The sequence below is a fragment of the Manis javanica genome, chromosome 3 (assembly GCF_040802235.1).
Source record: "Manis javanica isolate MJ-LG chromosome 3, MJ_LKY, whole genome shotgun sequence".
Taxonomy (NCBI): Eukaryota; Metazoa; Chordata; class Mammalia; order Pholidota; family Manidae; genus Manis; species Manis javanica.
The window spans coordinates 6,241,681-6,262,681 of NC_133158.1; the positions used below are offsets into that span (position 1 = coordinate 6,241,681).

The window sequence follows — 21,001 nt, forward strand, 5'->3', positions numbered from 1 at the left end:
GGGGTGTGAGGGTGGCACTGAGGGCCTGCGTTTGTGTCCTTTACCTCCTTAAAGCCTTCGCTCCAAAGCTGGCTTATGAAGGGACGTATGGCCTTGGGTCCCAATTTCATTATCTTGAATAGGCTGAGCCTACTGTGAAATAGCTGTGTATGTGTAAATATCAAAGGATCATTTGCTTGAATTACAGAAAATGGCTATAAATCTTCATTTTGCCATTTAGTAATCAATTTTTCATCTTAGATTTCTGATAGAATTGACCATTGGTTTTAGAAACCCTGAAAACTTCCATTACTAAACTTTAATAAGTAAAAGAATTCTTATGTTTGTGTTCTAATGCAGCCATAGTCAAAGATATTAAAATGTAAACTCCAATTCATTGGCTGCTGGGTCCCCATTATCTTGAATAGTGCCTGGAACCCAGCAGGAGCTGAGAAAATATCTACTAAGAGAATAGTCAAGCCTGTACATGTTTGATAATTATATTTAATAATTTTGTGCACTTCAATACTGACAGGAGATTGTGACTCTCAAGACAAATGAGCTGTACCAGACGATGCAGAGAGCACAGGAGCTGGCACAGAGACTGAGACAGGAACAGAGAATCCGAGAATTGGCCAAAAAGGGACATGACACTTCTAGATTGATTAGAAATCTTGGCAGTAAGTACTTGATTAGAAATTCACTTATATCTTTTGAAGAATAATTTAAGTATTTTCCTATTCGTAATATCTTTAATACACCTATTAACTAAACATTTTTAAAGGAATTTTAGACCTTGAGCTAATTTTTTAATGCTTTCTCTATTTGGGAAATTGCCTCAAGAGTAGAAATAATGTTACAGTTTTCATGTCTTTTCATGTAAATTTTGTTTGGTTCACAGTAGGTAAAATGTGTAATTATTACCCAGTTTTATGGAGAAATCTATAAAGTGGTTTGTCTAAATTCAGTAAGGGATAAGAATGCAGGTAACTTTTCATAAGAAACTTTAGGCTAGCCTTGCAAATTTTGTTGGCAATGTTCATCCTGATTGATTGAGTCTTGTGTGCATTTAGTTGCTGCTACACATAATTTCAATAATATTCCTGAACTGTCTTTTTACCAGATGATTTTCTCTCGCCAGTTGATAGAACACAAATGGAGTATAATGCATCTACTCACAACATTTCAGATTCAAGACATGACTCGGATGAAGTCAGTGATAAACTGAATACATGTGTCAATAATAGAGCCTCTCCAAAGAAAGATACTGCTGTGCAAACAGGTATTTGTTTAGAAATTGTGATTTGGTTTAAAATTTACTTAAAATGAAAGTCACAAGTAGAATTAAGTTCAGTTAACTTAACGTTTAAAATTAAAATTTCTTGGTTTTGCTCTAAGAGTTTTTTTTGAGGTAATTCACATAGCGTAAAACTTGCTCTTTTAAAAAAGGTTACAATTTAGTGGGTTTTTTTTGTAAAATACAATTCAGTTTTTGTGTTTAGAGTTGTGCAACCATCACCACAATGAACTGTAGAACATTTTTATCACACCACGAAGTAAGCTTTCCTCCTCAGGAGGCAGGGTCCATGTCCTCCTCCCCTGCGTCCCGGGGAACCACTAAGCTCCTTTCTGTCTCTATTTGCCTATTCTGGACATTCATATAACGAATCACACCCATGTGTCTGCTGGTCTGGGTTCTTTCAGTTAGGATAATGCTGTATGGTTCATCCATGTTGTAGCATGTATCACTACCTCTTTCCTTTTTATTGCTTTATAATATTCTGTTTTATGGGTATATCACATTTTATTTATTCCTGTATCAGTTGATGGATATTTGGGCTACTTCCACTTTTTGGTTATTATAAATATACTGTTATGAACTTTCATGTTCTGGGTTTTATATGGAAATGTATTTTCAGGTTTTTTGAGAAAGACGAGTAGTATTGCTGAGTCATGTAGTAATTGTATATTCAGCATTTTGAGGAACTAACAGGCTTCTTTTCCAAAGCAGCTAGCTAACTGTGCCATTTTACATTCCTACTAGCAAGGTATTAGGGTTCAAATTTCTTTGCATCCTTTCTCACACTTACTGTTCTTGTGGTTTTAAAGAGGCATCTCATGGTGGTTTTGAACTGCATTTCCCTCTGACTAATGATGTTCTGCATCTTTTCATGTGCTCAGTTTAAATGTTGCATAGGTAATAAGGCAGTATCATGTTGGGTATTAGGAATCCTTTCAGCCCTTCACCTATCTGGTGAATCTTTTTTTTTTTTTAATTTGGGAAATCTCTTCACCTTTCACTTTTTTTTTTAATTTCGGTATATTTAACATTATTTTCAGGTGTGTGACATAATGATTCAGTATTTGTATATATTGCAAATGATAACCACAGTAAATCTAGCTAACATTTTGTCATTGTACAGCTATGAAGTATTTTTTTCTTATGAGAACTTTTAAGATTTACTCTCCTAGCAACTTTTACATGTACAATACAGTATTATTAACTAGTCACCATGCTCTGTATATTATATCCCCAGGATTTATTTATATTTTAACTGGAAGTTTCTGCCTTTTGACCCCTTTCACCCATTTTGCCCATCTCCCTCACTCCCCAGCTGAATCACCCATCAATTTTCTGTATCTTTTTGTTTTTAAGATTCCACACGTGAGATCATACATCTTTCTCTGACTTATTTCACTTAAAACAAGGCTCTCAAAGTGTACACCTCTTGTTGCAAGTAGCAAGATCTCATTATTTTTTATGGCTGAATTCCATTGTGTGCATATATAATATTTTGTTTATCCATCTATTGATGGACACATACATTGCTTCCATGTCTTAGCTATCATAAATAATGCTGCAGTACACATGGGAGTGTATATATCTTTGCAAGATAGTGTTTTCATTTCCTTCAGATAAATACTTGGAAGTGGAATTGTTGGATCACGGTTTTGAGGTGTGATATATACCTCGCTGTGGTTTTGATTCGCATTTCCTTACTGATTACTAATGTTGAACATCTTTTCATGTTTTGTTGCCCATCTCTGTGTCTTTGGGAAACTGTCTAGATCTGCCCATTTTTAGTAAGTTTTTCTTTTTTTTGCTATTGCATTGTATGAGTTCTTTGTATTTTAGGTGTTAACAACCTTATCAGATAGATAACATGATTACAATCATCTTCTCCAATTCATTAAGTCGCCTTTTCATTCTGTTGATGGTATCCTATGTTGTGCAGAGGCTTTTGAGTTTGATGTGGTTCCACTTGTTTTACTTTTGTTACTTTTTGGTTTTTATGTCATAATCCAAAAACTCATGGCCAAGACTGACGTTAAGGAGTTTACTGTCTGTTTTCTTCTGAGAGCTTTGTTTTCAGGTCTCATATTCAGGTCTTTAATATATTTTGAGTTCATTTTTATGATACAGTTCATTCTTTGGCATTCAGCTGTCCAGTTTTCCCAATAACATTTATTGAAGAGACTGTCTTTTCCCCATTGTACATGCTTAGCACCTTTGTCATAAATTAATTGACCTTACATGTGTTCACTTATTTCTGGGCTCCGTATTTCTGTTCACTGATCTATGTGTCTTTTTGCCAGTACCATACTGTTTGATTCCTGTAGCTTTGTAACATAGTTTGAAATCAGAGAGTTTGATATCTCCAGCTATGTTCATCTTTCTCAAGAATGCTTGACTATTTGGAGACTTTCGTGGTTCCATATCAGTTTTAGGACTATTCTATTTCTGTGAAAAATACCATTGAAGGTTTGATCTGGACTGGATTAAATCTAGAATGCTTTGGGTAGTACAGACATTTTAACAATATTAATTTTTCCAGTCCATGAGCAAGGAATATCTTTCCATTTATTTGTGTCTTCAGTTTCTTTCATTAATGTCTGAAGGTCTTTTACCCATTAAATTTATTCCTAGATACTTTATTCTTTTTAATGCAGTTGTAAATGGTTTTTCTTAATTCTTTTGGTAGTTCATTGTTAGTGTATAGAAACATAATATATTTTCGTCTATTTTATATCCTGTAACTGAACTGAATTTGTTTTTGACAGTTTTTTGGTGGAGTCTTTATAAAAGAGTTTTCTATATATAGTATATCATCTGCAAATAGGGAGTTTTACCTCTTTCTTTCCAATTTGGATGCTTTTTATTTTTTTATCTTGCCTAATTGCTGTGGTCAAGACTAGACTCCAGTACTATGTTAAATAAAGTGGCAAGTGCAAGCATTGTTCTGTTACTTTAGGGGAAACTTTCTGCTTTTCAACATTTGAGTATATTCTATGTGGGTTTGTCATACGCTCCCTTTATTATGTTGACATGTAATCCTCTATACTCTTTTTCAGAGTTTCTATTATAAATGATACTGAATTTTGCCAAATGCTTTTTCTGCATCTATTGAGATGATCAAATGGTCTTTACACTTCATTTTGTTAATGTGGTATATAGCATTGATGTGTATCCTCTAGGCAGCAGCCACAAAACCCAGAGCATCAGACTCATGTAGAAGCTCCCCTCCAGTAGGTGCTGGCACTCTGGAGCAGGGCAGAGGGAGGGGGGAGAGAAGGCGCCCGCTGGGGAGGCAGGACAGGCCTGGCGTTTTAAGTTTTAACAAAGATGGTGCCCACCAGGTTCAGTTGCCCGGAGGGTATCCCAGCGAGTGCCTAGATGTGTTGTTAGAAGCTTGCTCCTCAAGTTGACACTTAAAAGTAAATGAATCCTTTTCAGATAAAGTCTGGATGCAACTGGCTGCTGCTTCTGCTCTGGGACCTGGGGCAAGTGAGTCAACACATAAGCCCCTCAAGAGCTTTCTTCCTTCCGCTGTAGCCTTGGGAGTCTTGTGGCCATGAGTGCCGTTGGTTTTCAAAGCTGGATGTTTGTGGAGTTTGTCTTTCAAGTGCATGTCTTAAAAGTTAGGGTGCCGGATGGAGGGTTCACACCCCTTGCTCATCAGGGAGAAGCTTAGGTTTTGAGGATTTTTTTCTGATCGTGAGTCACCGCACTGGAGTGGGATTTATGGCTAGACTGTCTCAGCCTCTCCTATCCCGCTTGATGTGGTCTCTTTCTTACTTATCCAATGTGTAAGTTACTGAAGCCAGTTTTTACTTAGTTTGTTTTTCAGATTGAATTGTTTCATATGTAGCTGTAGATGCAGTGTGTCTGCAGGAGAAGGTGAGTTCAGGATCTTCCTAGGTTGCCATTTTGAGATGGGACTCTTCACTTTTTAATTTACCAGTGGACCCTCTTCTCCATTTTTGTGGTCTTGGGGATCCCATGGTAGTGTAAAGAGACAAAAACAGATTTGGCTGGCATTAAGTTCAGAGGCAGGACTTCTCTAGCAGTATCAGAAAGCCACTCTAGAGTGGGCCAGCACAAAGCCTCAAGCCCAGAATGTCTTAAGGAGATTTGCCCCCTGGACAGTGCTGTTCTCTGCCAGTTAATTTTAGGCCTTACTTCAGTGCAATGTGGAATTACCCACATGTGACAGGAAGGTAGAAAGGAACCTTGAACACTGAGGTGGGGCCAAGCAGTTTGCCCGCCCAGCCCCTGCGTATCTGCAGTTCTGCTTATGAGGTCCTGGTATTTTTTTTGCTACGTTTGCTCTTACATGTGAAGAATCTGATTCAGTATATTCCCTGTATCTAGGTAAATGAGAAAGCTATATAAATCTTATCCCTCAATTCAGGGAAAGTGAAACAGTCTTTAAGACTAAAATTGTGTGTGTTATCACCAGGCAGCTCTAAACAAGGGGATTTAATCAGCCAGGGTCCCAAAATAGGATTCAAGATGATTTATTTTGAAAGGGACTATTTCTGAAGGATGGGTATGAAGGAATCAGAGCTAGGGCATGATTGTGGTGCCAGTATGAACCATGCTATTACTGGAACCTGAAGACAAAAGATACAGTGGTAGCTTTAAGGGGAGCAGTGACACTTGGTAAAGGGACAGGCACCTGCAGTCAACGCAGGGGAACAAGCCACTGGAATAAATAGCCTGAATTTTTTCCCTCCCTTCAACTTGCTAATGAACTTCTTGACAGAAGCAGAAGCCAGAGGACCCAGGAGCCCATTGGTACACGTGATACCAGTGAACCTGCAGGGCGGAGAGCAGGGGTGGTCAAGAGGGTGTGGAGTGAAGGCAGGCAGAGCAGCCTCACCAGGGATTGCTCCTAGACAGCTGCAGCCGAGTGACACACTTCTAAGTGTCTGAGACAAACAGCAATAACTGGACTGTTTTTTAGGGTTTTTAAAAATGTTTCTCAGATCCTTCATTAGCTAATTGTGAATTTACAGTTCGAATTGTAAGTGAAAGAAGGCCTTTGCAAAGTTGTCACTCAGATGGTTACACAGCTGTGGTGGCTGAGCGCCTCCCTCAATGTTATATTAGTAGGGAAATTTCAGACGTCTTCTTTGAGTGGTGAACTTTTTCTTTCCTTGGAATGGAGAGAGGTAAAAGGTTGTATGTGATTCAGGGGTGGTATGCAGGCTAAAGCACAATGGTATGAGTTAAAGATCCATGAAATGCAACATGGCTACAATCAGTAACATTTCTCAAAATTTAGTTCTGAGATTTTTCAGTTCCTTTGAGAAGAAACAACGGTTTCTAGATCCCTTTATATTTATGTACAGTTACTTTAAAATCAAGTAAGAAAAAACCTTACATATCACTTAGAAGCTTTTACATGGCTTATTTTGTCAGTTACCATTCATAGAAAAAATGTGAGCTCGACTCTCTCAGAAAATGTAAAAACCAGGACAATCCTGTGGAAAGTTTTAAGAATGGTCTATATTCTGTGATGCTAAGAATGAATTATCTGAAATTCTGATACCTGCTACAGCATGACCTTTGGAGACATGTTGAGTGCAATCAGCTGGACACAGGGTGGGAGTGGTTGCAGGAAGACACGCACATACCATTCCACTTGTATGAGGAATCACGGTGTGGGGGGGACACATTCGTAGGGACGGAAACTAGGATGCAAGTTGTTGGGGGTTAGAAGGGGGCAGGGATGTGGAGTCACTGCTTACTAGGTAGGCACAGGGGCAATGAACGATCTGGAATTTGTGGCGTTGAGAGTGTGCTTCATGCCATTGAACTGTATTCTTTAAACAGAAATTGGAACCCTTGTGCACTGTTGATGGGCATATAAAATGGTACAGCTGCTACAGAAAACAGTAGGGTAGGTAGTTCTTCAAAAGACTACACTTACCATATGATTTAGCAATGCCACCTCTGGGTATGCACCCTTCAAGCCAAGGCTGGGAGAGACATTTGCATGCCCGTGTTCACTCACAGCAGCCTTACAACCGTCACAAGGCAGCAGCTGCTCAAGCGTCCCTTGACAGGTGAACAAAATGCGGTGTATGCGTGCAGTGAGGGGTGTGGTGCTCTGCCTTAAGAAGGGAGGACATTCTCACCACAACAGATGAACCTTTAGGATGTTATGGTAAGTGTAATAAGCCAGTCACAGAAAGACAAAAGTCCTGGCTGACTGCACTTACATAAGGTACTTAGTTTAGGGCTGTCAGTCACACAGAAAGTAGAATGGTGGTTGCCAGGGACTGTGAGGAAGGAGAAATGGAGAACTGTTTCACAGGTATAGAATTTGTTTTGAATAAAAATAATGTTTTAGAGGGCAGTAACTAATGTAATGCTTTTGGGAAAAAATGGTTAAAATGATAAATTTTGTTGTTACCACACTTTTAAAATACTAATCACATGGAACTGTTTTAGATGACTTCAATACAGGCATATTCACTAATGCCGAATCATGCTGTGGATCAGTGACAGAGAAGGAAATTATCAACTGCCCATCTCCTGGGGTTCCTGCCGAACTTAACCAACAGTTTAGCACCAAGAGAAACAAGCCAGAACTGCTCAGTCAGGGCGAGAAAGCAGCCAGTTGGTGCAGTGACCAGTTCGTAGGAACACAAAAAAGAAAACACGTGAAATGTCCTAAAAGGCCTGACTGGAATATAAACAAACCACTCAAAAGATATATTCCAGCATCAGAAAAGTACCCTAAACAACTTCAAAAGCAAAGAGAAGAAAAAAAAGTAAGAAGGCAGATGGAACTGCTTCATTTGGTAGAAAGAAACAGTCCTGGGCCCCCTTCCCAGAACGGAGGCACGTCACCAGCAGCTCTGGATTCATCTCAGCGAGAGACTGAGCCACGGGTCAGGAGACATCCAGTCAGAACGGTAAGACTTTTTTTAGAAATGTTTTTAAAAACACGTATTGATGTTTCTAGATTGCAAACAGTCCTCCCCCACATATATGCATACATGTTTTGACAAGGGTGTCACGTGAACAAGAGTTCTGAAGGTTTGCTTTAGTTTTTTTTACCAGCCCATTCTGCTGCCTGCCTTTGTAAATAAAGTCTTACAGGAACACAGCTGTGCTCTTTCTGATGTATACCATCCATGGATGGCTGCAAACAGAATTTTAGTAGTTACAACAGAGACTACAAGCACCCACCACCACCACCCCCTGCCCAAAAAAAAAGCGCATTTACCTAAAGATCCTTTAATAGAGATTATTTACACTTAAGCTTTTATAGATTAGTGCTACCACTTGAAATTCATTTATAGTCCATATAGGAAGAGATCATTAAGAATTCTGGATTGCTCCCAATTCTGGGAACACACAACGCCTCTGTACCATTATCTAGGAGCTGCTAATCAGATACTATCCTGAAATTTCAACAAGTGATCACTCAAATGTTGGTGGGACAGATGGAAATGTTATTACTCCTTTCTGTATTTGTCCATCTTTTAGAAAGAAGAGACTCTGAAAAGTCATTCATTCAGCAAAGAAAGGTAGGTTATGGGTCAGATCGACTCCCTAGGTACAAACTACTTGCTCAAAACGTGTCTGTATATGAAGACAGTAACAGGAAAGTGTGTGACTTCCAGGTGAGGAGTAACATTTTAAGCGGAACAGTGGCATTTTCCTTGAGTTTGAAGATGGGCTGGGTGTCCTAGGCAGGAATGTGGGTGACGTTTCCTGTTGTCTCCTTAGATTAGGCATTCCACTTGGATTGAGGGGAGAGGGAAGACACGACTGGTAGGTAGTGAGAAGTTCAGAAGGGGAGACCGAGAATGGTTAGGTGTCCTGGGTCTGTGCACGGACCGGCTGGTCACCTCAGAATGTGGGTTTACAGCAAGTTTAGTTTTGGTGGTAAGTACATTATATCTAAGGAGAAACACGAGGCTTAAATTACCCCAGCGAGCACTGACCCTCCGGATCTAGTAATTTTTTACTCTGTACCAGAAGATCTATATATAAAAACTCAATCCCATTCTGCTGCCCTGTTTTTAGGAAGATCATAGAACTCAAACGTCTCCAGTATTCTTAAGGTGTTCTAGGACATGGAGATTATTATATTAGATTATTAAACTCAAGGTTTAATTCAAATTCTTGTTTAAGCATTTTAGTTTTTTTTAAAAATACAGGTCTCAATCACCACCCCTTTCCGCAGCAAAAAACAGAACCCAACAAACTCAGACACTAAAAAGCAGCCATTACGAAAGAGAAAATCTGGTATCGGGCAGTAATCAAACAGATTTACCACCTGGGATTTCTGAGCCATCCAATTTTATTCCGTATGTGCGAACCAGTGAGATCTATTACCTTGATCCAGACGCACCGCTGTCTAGGCCTTTAACCCAGGAGCCTCGGTGCCACACTCCACAGGGTAAGTCACAGTCCAAATACTCCTCCCCCCCTTAGTTTCCGTAAGGCTTGGCCCCAGGGCAGGGTCCGTCACTGAGTATTACCTAACACTACAGCATAGGGCTGTATCATCCTAGAATGTCTTTCACTTCTGTCATTTTCATCTGGCTTCAGACTGTGAGCAAGAACTGTTTCATTGTGACCACGCGAGGGACCCCCTCCTTAATCCTAATTTGGTGAAAAACTGGGATCGTCAGCAAGCAATCCTTAAGGGGCTGTCGGCACTGAGACAGGTAATGAGCTTTTTCACTGTTAGTGTTTCCCACATCCCAGTTTAAAAACAAGACAATGCCTGTATGTTAACCTTGAAGGGACTTCACTTTTCTTAACATTAATTACATCTCTAAGCATATTTCTTTCCTGTATGAATCATGAGATACTTCAAATATTAGGACAAATTTTATTGACTGGAAAATGCATACATTTGAACAGGTAAAACATCAGTAAAGGCCCTAAAACCAGAAAATACACGACGCTTCTTTAATAAATTCATAGTAAGGCAGCTCTTGCTTCTTTATGATGAATGTTGAACAGAACAGTCATGTAATTCAGTGTGAAATATACACATAACCTTACTCACCCAGACTATTCCATCAGCTGGCTTTAGCTGCTTGCAAAATTGGTTTCTGTAGTTAGATTCATAGTCTGCTTTTTGTATTTGAAGGGGGGAAAAAACCTCTGCCATTTTAGCGGTGCCCCTTCCAAGTGTTGCTTATCTTTCTAGAGAGCTAGAACAGCAGCTCCTTTAGTTTTCTGAATGCTCGCTTTGGTTGCCACCTTTCCTTCTAGCTGAGTGGAGACCAATCTTGTTCCACAGGGACCTGTGTTAACCACTCCAACCCGGCACGGGGCCGACAGACTTCTTCAGTGTCCCCTTACCATTTTAAGAGCTTCCGGGGGACAGGGAGGAGATCTCAACCCCATAGTTAATGGTTTTAAGAACAGTTTCCCATAATCTATCTACATTAATATCCAAGTAAGAACACCTAGTATGAATTGCTGGGCTAAGATAACTGAGCTTATTTACTACATAATTCTGGATTGACAAAAATGTAAAATAGGAACAATTTGCAAGTCTGCTGCCCAGTTTACTAATAACATATCAATGTGATTTCAGGGCCTTCTCCAGAAGCAAAGGGAGTTGGAAACAAATCTCATGCCTTTAGCTGCAAATCAAGAGGAGAATTTTAGTCCTTCATTTTAAATGTAGAAAATGTTCTTGCTGCTTAGCTGTAGTTTTCAAATAGATTTCTAAAATGCTTATTTAAAACTTGTACGTTATCTATAGTAAAATGCTGTGTGTATAATTTTTATAATAAAAAAAGACATTTGTAAAAAAACCTATTTTTCTGCTCTTGTTTCAAGCTGGGTGATTAAGCCCTATATAAAAAAACACTTTCTACTTACCTTGATACAGTCTGGAGTTTCTGACCTGTTAACATCCTTACACACTTTTTAAAATATGTAGTTCATTAATTGAAATACCACACATTAACTTTGCAAGGGTAGTTCTTTTGAGGTGCCTAAAGGTAGGTCGGATTTAACACATCCCAGCTGTGACTAAAATAACCCCCAGTTTGGGCTCATGGAAATTTTTATGACACTGAAAAGTGCAGTTTCTACAATAAAAAACATTTACAAGTTTGCATTAGTAAGGGACAGACAGTTGTTAAAGGAGATGGTGGAGATCAACTTTAAACCCACATCTATCTGTGAATTAAAAAATCTATTAGGAAGTTTATTCCAAGTTGTTATGCCTTTAATTAACAGAAACCTCTTCTGAAATTGAAGTTAAAGACCACACAAGCACTAAAAATCATAATCACCAAGTATTTTCAGGTAATAGGTTCACCAAAATTTTAGCACCTGGCAATTTTTACATGGCTAAGCCTAAAGATAAAAAATAATGCTGCCTGGTATTAAGTCCTATGTACATAGTTTATCATCTAAGTGAAACTGTGTTAGATAAACCTTGAGGTATTGAGCCAAACTCCTGTGGAGTCACTAACATCACTGGCTTATACCTTCGTAGAAAGACTATGCAAGAAAGGCTAAAATAAATACAACAATACAACAGTTAATATCAATGCAGAAGCAGTTACTTAGTTACTATCTTCTGACATAAGAGGAAGAAAAAAGTAACGCCAATGCTGTCCCCTGTTCCTTTGCAAATATCCAGTTCCGTATATAAAACTGGCTCCAATTTGAAGCAGAAATACAGGTGACATAAATGTAAAACCTAGAAGTGCCAACATGAGATAATTCAAGTACAGTATGTTAAAAAATATATATATTTATTTCAGTTTTCAGATGCTTCAACTTACAGGCCATCATGATTTAAATAAGAAGAGAAAGGACAAGAAACCTTTTGTCAGAGAATGAAATATTAATAGTAAGAAACAGAAAAGTTCATAACTTATTTGTCTTTTGAAAATGGCCTGGAAGAACCACTTTTGCCCCGACTTGATTGAGATGGAGATTTCTCTCTCTCCATGCTTTGAGTATAAGCAGATAAAAAGTAATTTTCACTTTCTTGAGACTGACCTGGTGAAAGGGCATACGGTGTCCCCAAAAACGTCTGATGAGTGAGAACATTAAAGTGACTAAACTGATGGGACATATTTAATTGCCTGTGATGAGCTTGGAAGTTGCTATATGGATCTTGTTCAGTCGAACTGCTGTCCTCCCCTTCAGAGCGTACTCTAGGAGCTTTCTCTTCAGAATCAATCTGAGAAGTCTTATCTTCTAATAAACTTTTTTGCATGTCAAGAGACGACTGCAACTCAATTTGAATATTCTTTTTTTGATCTGTTCCACATGATCCTTTGGTCTCTTTCACCAATATTTCTGAATGAAAATTGCTGCATACTTCTATTTGTGAGATTTCATCCCCTGAATCCAGAGACATATCCTCTTCATCCTTTTCGTTTTCTAAAAGAGCTACATTTAAAAAACAAAAAGTCCTCCTCTATTGAAACACACAATTTGTTTAAGTTTTAAAATTATACACTACTCACACAATATAACGCGTCAGGATCTGCAAGTCCACAATCCCTTAAAGCTTGGTCTTCTGCCACAAGTTCACTTAGTCACAACACTCACACTAGGTGTGAATGTCCGCATAATCCGATGCTAAACGCTTCTGCGGAATGTGTTCACGTTTAATGTTGGGAAATCCCAACTCCCAGCTCCAAAGGGGTTAATGTCAATACAGCATCTAAAGTTATACGGTAATTCAGTATTGGACAAGACAAATATAAAATAAAACTTCTGACATCTAGCTTCACTGGATCATCGCTAAATTGGTTAGCTCTATCAAACGTTTTGTTCCTCTCTGCTTTCCTCAGAAACAAAAGACCATCTTTCACTTTATACAAAACCTGGAACCAAGGCACAGGCCACCTCACAAAGGCAAGCCGTGCATCTCTACTGCCTTATTAAACTGCTTTATAAACTGGTTGGGAGATCTAGTAGCTCAGTGCTCAATCCCCACTTGTGGTGTCCTTTTTAAAAAATGCGCCATCCCTTTGCTGAGAGCAGCCAGTGAGGCTTCCGTACGCTCACAGAGAACATGCCGCCTCTGCCGCACACAGGCCACAGTACCTCGTATTGACTCGTGCTGACTGCAGTGTAACTACTGGGCAGACTGTGTGTGCTAACAATGACTTGAAACACTTCCCCTGAAGCTGTTTACACGATTTCAAAACAGGCATTACATGAAAAGAGCAAAACCGGTCCTCTTTTTCTGCCTGCCTTAAAGAAAATGAAAACTGCTGAAAAGTTACCTGACTGCGACTCAAGATTCTCATTAGCACCAAGCAGTGGAAGGTTTTCTTCTGTGACTGAGTTGTGATAGCCCACAAGATTTTTAAAGTTTTGCATAAAGTCTTCAGTAGTTGCAACCACTATCCCATTATCTGTATAACTGGAAAGCATCTTGATATTCTTTTCTAAATTAAAAAAAGTTTTGAATATAAAACACTTAAAACTAGTCACAGACAAAAAAAGATACCTGTCCCCCCGCCCCCACCCTCCTAGAACAGCTCAACACCACCCATCCCCCAGCCCCACAATTGCCATATTAAACAGTCAAAGCTCAAGTGCACCCTTTACCTGTCAGGAAAACTATGTGTCGTTGCTGTATGTTCTGAGCCTGAAGTCTGATAAGGCAATCCAATTCTGGAGCATTTCGAGTTTGTGAATCACAATTGTGGTACGACAACATTTCAACCAGATGTTTCTTCTGATAGACACTCAGAAGAGTCAGCAGACTCAGGGCTTTGGTGTTCAATCTGTGAAATTGGGCAGTTCAGAGGCTGCATTTGTATCTCCAAAATTTAGTAGGTGACTTTGTTTCAAATTAAAACCATTAACTGCTCAGCTGAGGCAGCTAGTAACGGCCCTGCTTACTGGCACAGTGCCTGACACGGGCGCCTCATAGGCGAGGGCGGGCATTGTGCGGCCCACATTACGTCCAGGGGATTTCTGTGGGTGCAAAGCCTGAGCATTAGGCTCTTCAGTTAAAATGTCAACCAGTCATTTCACTTACTAAGAAATGAGTTCTTTTTAGCTTTTACTTATTTAGAGCTTTAATGAAAAGACATCAAAATACAAATCTTTACTTCAAAAAATATGTGACTCTTAGCTATTTCTACACCTTCAGGGAAGAGGCAGCAAGTGGCAGAATCTACTGGCTCCTGCCAGAAACGCGAGGCTACAACTTGTGTGTGAGTCACACCTTTGGGCCTCAGTGTTAACTATGAACATATAGCAACGTAAGATTTGCCCAATGCCTATTTTCCCATATCTTGAAAGTAAAGTTTTTAAAAAGAACTACTACAAAATAAGTATTTTAAAATTCCTTAACTTGAACTTCCCTCTAAATGTATACCACGGAGTACCAATGGGTATTAGAAGAAAAAATATTTTTTGGTCTAAATTGAGAAAATGCTGATTGACAAAACATAAAACAGCAGTGTTAACTACAGACGTTCCCAGATCCTCAGACACGCAGCAGGACCGGGTCCCCAGCTCATCTGCTTCCGCCATGCATGCACCCGGAGAGTTTAGCCGTCACTCTTTCTGTGACCAAGTGTCCTGACCGCCACCCCCTACCGTGCTGAGGCTAATGCTGTCTCAGTATGGACGCTATCACACCAGATACCTCAGGTAAGTCCTCAGCTGGGAGACGGCCTGATCCTCTGGCTCGCATGTACTATTCAGGTAAAAAAAATCTCGTTCCATTTTGATGATGATTTTAAATCCCCATGTGGCAAAGATTAAAGCAGTTTTACCTATATACATACTTAGACCTTCAAGTGGCTTTACCTATGTGAGAACACCACTTCCAAGCAGGCTGGAATAATCTCAGTGTCTACATTCCCTTAGGGCTGGCTAATCTATAAAAACTGAGAAGCATTCATCATCTACAGAGAAAAAATTTTGTGAACACAAATGTTAAAATCTTATAACCACTATATAGTCATTTTTCAGTCTTACCTGCCCAGCTCCTTTAGTTTTTTCTGAAATTTACAGTGCACTTTCCATTGCCACTTTCCTTCCGGAGTACTAAGTTCTTCAAGGAATGTCAAAAAATTTTTAAGGTTCTCTGTTAGAGACAGTGAAGTTCATTTTAAATTCAAGAAGTAAGAGTCACTCCACAACTGAATTACGGAGGAAGTGTCTGATGACATGTTGATACCAACACAGGGACACCTACATTCCTGTATGATGTTCTTTCATCTTCTCCCCTCTAAGGAGACAGAGATCTATATATCCTCTCTTAGACTTAAGAATATAGCATCTACACATGATCATGGTGACAAGAACAGACCAGAAGGACCCACGTGCAATGGGTGCGGAGAACCTGCCTTTACACCAGATTTAGAGGAAATGACTGGTAAAGACTAAGAGAAAGGGAAATAAATGAGGTTAGAAAAAGCTCAAGAATGATGGACATGTCCTAGTTATCTGTGACTGGCACAATGGACGATACATTAAAAAGTACAAGTGAGTCATTCATGAGAAGCCAAGAATACAGAGTTACATGCTCAAAAGACTGCATAAACCTTACCGATTGTAGTAACTTCTGGATTTAAAATGGATTCATCAGACACAATAAAGCCGCCAGATACAAATAATTCATTGTATGTATGATTTTTAACATCATCCAGACTGTCAACACCAGCAAAACTAACGCAGGGGAGCTTCTTTAAAGTCACCAAGCCAGGTACCTAGTCAAATACCCAAAAAAATTAAAGAATCAAGGGCCGCTAAGGGAATGAATGGAGAAGCCCCTCCAGCGCGAGGTCACCCACCGGCTCAGTCTGACCAAGTGCGCCGTGCTCACCGATTACTGCTGTGTTGCCTCTGGAGAGCCAAGCCCACACCACATCCCCAACACTGTTTCCGAATATATAAACCACCAAGTATGTCCTGGGCTCTTTCCATGGACAGAACATTCTTAAGGAAAAGGAAACTTAAAGCCGGCACGGCAACAGAAGGGGAAACACTGCCTTATCTGGCCGAGTGCGCACAGTGAGAACACAGGCTACCTTCAAATCAGGGACCGGGGACCGGTGTGGCACAGTGGGTACACCTAGGTTTTACCTGGGACATACAAATGAAGCGACGGTGACAACGCAAGAGTCAGTCTTCTTAAATCTTAGAACTGAGTGAGAGGGAAGGTTGGTCACGTGCCAAAAACTCACACTTTTGCAGAGGTACAAATGTGAATCTCAAGCTGATTCACAGGTTTGTTTAGGTCTCAAGCTTTAAACCCTTCTCATCTCCTTAAAAGCTTAGGAGGATATTTTCAAAACAAACAGCTTTAGTCTCAAAGTAAGACTTTTAATGAGGGAGTTTTGAAACCAAAATGATTAGTGAATTTGACTTAATAGTCTACCTTGTGGATGAAACCTGCAATGTCTTCATTTTGAATAATAATCAATAGTTTATCTAATTTTGATCTTCTTTCCAAAAACTGTTCTGGATGACATTCTGTATTGCCTAATTTGATAAGATACTCCTGTTAAAGAGAAAAAGAGGCCTAAATCAACATTAAAGAGCTTTTTCTGTAAATATCCACTTAACACCAGAAATGCAAAATAAACAGATAATCAGCTTAACTACTACTAGGACACTGCCAGTGATGACCTTGCCCTCCAGGGACCCCACTAGAGATCTAGTCCACTCCTCGTAGGCACTGAAAGCCAGGTGCCTGCTGGGGGAGGGGGTGGGCAGTGACAGACCGTTATGAACACTGGGTGAGCCCAGGCGGTTAACCCAGGTCCATTCCTCCTTCTGGGCAGCCATGAGCCCAGTCAACCACTCCCTCCCTCCCGCTTTCCTCTCCCTCCCTTCCAAAGCAAACCCTTTTAATTTGCAGCCACTACCACAGCTCATGTAATTCCCAACAGCCTCCAAGTCATCCAGACGGAGCTTCAGCCTGTACAACGATATTTACATACTAATTAGCCACGTCTGTCAAGTTTACACTTTAAAGCAAAACACTCTCCTAACACCTCCCTCCGTGCCAGGCACACAGCACTACCCTTCACAGGGCACAAAGCCGTAGCCCAGCAGGCTGTGCTCTGTGCTTGCTGGCAGACTGCTGGCTGACCTCTGAGCAAACTGTAGGATCTTGGACGTCACAGTCCTTGTTTCACAGATTAATTTTCTCAAGGTTGGCATGGGTGGTATATAACCATAAGTCTGAACCCACCTTGCGGCACAACCAGTCCACTGCTCTTTCGAGAGCCGTCTACAAGTGTCACACCCAAAGACCATGTTCTGGTGTGGCCCTGAACTCAAGAAGCATCTTCTACACTGAGTGATTGGCTCTAAACTCGAAAGTTTCTGGGCAACCTCAGAGCAGCCTATAGTCTGGTAATGAAAAAGTAAGTTCCTCTCTGACAGGCTTGCTTGTAACTTTTGGTGTATCTTGCACGAAGAAGCTTGAAACGGGAGTTCACAGATAAGGCAGTTTAACTCATACAGTAACATTCAGTTTAACTCCAGAAATATTTCAGAAGCTTAGAATTTTATTCATAAAGTCTTTTACTCTATTATTTTTGCTAGAAGCTTTCGAATGGATACTAATTACAAGAATTAAAAGTTCTGATCTGACCTCTTATCAAATTTGTAAAACATACTGCATCCTTTTATTCTACATAAACGAAACATGATTTACTCTATGCCAGCATGAATTGTAGGCGCCCAAGTAAATGGCATTCCCTGGAGGTGTGTGCCAGTTCAGCCAGTGCCAGGGGAGGCAGAGTGGCGCCAGTAACACTGGGGACCCACCTGACCTTGCCTCTCCCCATGCCTGGCACCGGCACGCAGCTGTGCCCCAGACAGCCACACCGGGGACACGCTGGGGTGGACAACTGGGATGCTCTGCATCCAACCCTACAGGGCAGAAGTGCAGCCAAGAAATTCCTGCCAGGCCTGGTTTCATCTTCCCAAAAAAACCCACCAGGAATCGGTGAGGACAGCATGCTGAGCGCGCAGCCTGCTCCTCCACCTCCAGCTCCTGAGCGCATGGGCGCACCGCACGGACACGCCGACAAGCCAGCTGACCAACAGGACATGAGCAGCCTGTGGTTTAGGGATACTAGCTGGCACTATTAAACCACTGATATAATCGTTCCAGTGTGTAAGAATTTGCATACCCACTACCGCCCATTTTATGTATCTAGGTCTATACGCACACACAAATACATGTGTGCATTCCTCAAACTAAGTATCTGAAACACTAGGCTACCCTGTAGCTTCAGTGGGGGAAAAGGTACCACCTCGCAATGAGGAATCACTCATGATGGGGCAGTCTTTCGGGATGAGCATTTTTCGGACCAGCAAAGGCTACAGGGAGCCCTGACATGGCCAGGGTATCAAGAAATGCCAAAGGATTGTATCGTCATTAGGTCATCTTTGGAGAGTGAGAGGAAACAAACCCATATGAAGTGAACTTCCTTTTGCCCCTGTCTTTCCCTCCCCTCTTCATTAAAAACCCGACTAATAAACACTTAAAATCTTGGAGTCAACAGTTTGAAGGTATTTGCAGCATGTATACAAATGGTCTTTAAAATGACTACATCCTAAGATATTTAGACCACAGGTTCCGAATTTGTAGAGCTTACTAGTCTTCTATTCCACTCTGCGTTACGTTAGGAAAACATACGGCCAGCATTTAAAAACAAAACCAACCCATCTGCAGAGCTCAGGGCCAACAAGCAGGCGGCCAGGCAGGCCGGTACGCACGTCACTCACTGTCTTCTCATTTCCTTACCTTGATCTCCTGACACAGCACACTCTCCTCTTCCTCATGAATATAAAATTTCACAGTATTTTTCTGGACATCTTTCATGATTTTAACCAAACTGTTAAATACTTCAGGTTCTAACTGGCTGATGAAATTTGAAAGTGCTGGCTGGGCAGAAATGTTTGCATCGCTGGGTGACTTTGTAGCTTCTCTTTCTGCTGGTTCCCGGGCACCGTCGCCAGGTGCGGCATGACCCGAAGTTACCACCAGCTCGGAGCCGTGGGGTGGCTCGTTCTCCTCTACTTCAGTCAAACCCAGCGTTGAAGAGGAATGCTGCTCGCTAGAGTTGGTATCTTTCAAGGTATCACTACCAAGTGACTCAAGGTGTTGACTGCTGACGTCACTTGGGGGAACTGGTGTGACGTGGCTTCCCGGAGGATTCAACGCTATCTTAGTACCAGAGTCATTGGGACTGACTGGTGGCAAAGCCCCACCCTTGGCTGATGCTTTGATAATAACAGTATTTAGTTTCTCATGCAAACCATCCACAAACTCCTGTACACCAGCTTTGGAAGTCTTAGAATAAATGAACTCAGAAAGCCGTTTCATCCTCTCTTGTGTTGAAAAGACAGGAGTGGATATTCGGCTGACATAGGAAACATTCTTTTGCTTCAAAATCTCTTCTATCTTCCTAGAAAAGAGACTGTACTCTCCTAACACTGTCCTCTCTGTGGTCTCGCACGCTGCGGGCGGCTCCTCTGCTGGCACCACCTGCCCTGTCTGTGCGTCCTCCTCAGTGGTGCCCCTTAGCGTGTCTGTAAATGGAGAGGATGGAAACTGGTCATCAGAACTTCTCTGTCTACTTATTACCCGGGGATCGTTAGGCAAGGCCTCCTGCGGTGGCAGGCACACCAGCTGTGCCTCTGGTGATTTCATACCTATACAGGGAGAGTCCATCATCAGAAGAGAAATCCGAAAACATAGCATTGGAAAACACAGACTCACAGGTAAGAAAATGTCAGCTCAAGTATTTATTTAGAATTATCCAATAGGAGCAGAATAAAAATCTCTAATAATGGTGTAAATGAACCCTCCCAGCCCTCCCTGAGGCTGGCCTTTGGATTTCAGTTGTTAGAATAACGAGTTTGATGTTATTTTCTTTGATTTATTCTTAAGTGTTCAAATGTGCCAACTGGGCATCAATACAAATTAAGTCACTTGCTTTTTTCTGCAGATTCCGCTTTGACAGACATCTGCTCATCAGGATGGTCAGCTGCAGTAACTTACTCAGACCCTATATTTTTTGCCAAGTATGGTAATAACCTCTTATTATGAAAATTTTGAGTGTTAAGACAAATGAAAAAATGCCAAATTGAAATGCTGTGGGAATAAATGCCAGATTAAGAGTTACATTCAGGATCGAGGGTACTTATTTTTATCTGTTTTCAGATTTTTCTCACATAATGGGGCTGTTCACTGGACTTCCTACAACATTAGGGACTTCAAGTCATCATGAAAAAATGGCTTAATAATACAGGAAGAGAATAAATTTCAAAGCTGCATTAATGGTAGCATTTTTGATAGTTCTTTTATAAACATTTTAATTTTGTTTGAAAATTATACCAAGAAATCATGATAGTTATAACCCTGTTTGAGATGAAGACGTCATGCTGTCATGCTGATGCTAACAGAATTCTGACTTTGACTCCTGATATCTGCCCCAAATTCTACATCTAACACAGTATGTTTCTCAAACTACATTTCAAAACATTTAAATCCCTTAAAAAAGGTGGGCAGGGGCAGGGGGACCTTTTCAATATCAATTGACAGTAATAACATCATAGGCAAAGAAAATATTGACCTTTGTCTAGAATACACCACACAATTTTTAATCTTTAAAAAAAATGACTATTTTTCCCTTAAACCTTAGCAAACATTCCCTACCAAACTGCTGTTGTACTATATGAAATGGTACCTATAAATCAGTAAGTCCAGATACAGGTATAGTTTTCAAAATG

General features: G+C 40.5%; 2 protein-coding genes across 17 annotated transcripts in view; one reads left to right on the forward strand and one right to left on the reverse strand.

The window, feature by feature from the left end:
* Nucleotides 1-12,149, forward strand: part of CCDC66 (coiled-coil domain containing 66) — a 54,257-nt gene extending 42,108 nt beyond the window's left edge. For 7 of the 11 annotated variants that reach the window (XM_037019301.2, XM_037019305.2, XM_037019310.2 and 4 more), the window contains 7 exons: nucleotides 515-659; nucleotides 1,103-1,261; nucleotides 7,721-8,187; nucleotides 8,765-8,805; nucleotides 9,442-9,683; nucleotides 9,836-9,954; nucleotides 10,839-11,061. In XM_037019301.2, the coding sequence (XP_036875196.2) occupies nucleotides 515-659; nucleotides 1,103-1,261; nucleotides 7,721-8,187; nucleotides 8,765-8,805; nucleotides 9,442-9,683; nucleotides 9,836-9,954; nucleotides 10,839-10,925 (1,260 nt within the window). In that variant the 3' untranslated portion in view covers nucleotides 10,926-11,061. Of the gene's footprint in view, nucleotides 1-514; nucleotides 660-1,102; nucleotides 1,262-7,720; nucleotides 8,188-8,764; nucleotides 8,806-9,441; nucleotides 9,684-9,835; nucleotides 9,955-10,838; nucleotides 11,062-12,031 lie in introns of those variants that run through there. The other 4 variants (XM_037019303.2, XM_037019306.2, XM_037019302.2 and 1 more) reach the window with 3 other exon arrangements.
* TASOR (transcription activation suppressor) overlaps nucleotides 10,108-21,001 on the reverse strand; it is a 49,245-nt gene continuing 38,351 nt past the window's right edge. For 2 of the 6 annotated variants that reach the window (XM_073230737.1, XM_017680202.3), the window contains 7 exons: nucleotides 19,011-19,798; nucleotides 16,626-16,748; nucleotides 15,795-15,954; nucleotides 15,221-15,329; nucleotides 13,835-14,013; nucleotides 13,507-13,671; nucleotides 10,108-12,661 (listed from right to left, as the gene is read on the reverse strand). In XM_073230737.1, coding sequence (XP_073086838.1) covers nucleotides 12,138-12,661; nucleotides 13,507-13,671; nucleotides 13,835-14,013; nucleotides 15,221-15,329; nucleotides 15,795-15,954; nucleotides 16,626-16,748; nucleotides 19,011-19,798 — 2,048 coding nt within the window. In that variant the 3' untranslated portion in view covers nucleotides 10,108-12,137. Of the gene's footprint in view, nucleotides 12,939-13,506; nucleotides 13,672-13,834; nucleotides 14,014-15,220; nucleotides 15,330-15,794; nucleotides 15,955-16,625; nucleotides 16,749-19,010; nucleotides 19,922-21,001 lie in introns of all 6 variants that reach the window. The other 4 variants (XM_073230738.1, XM_017680204.3, XM_017680201.3 and 1 more) reach the window with 3 other exon arrangements.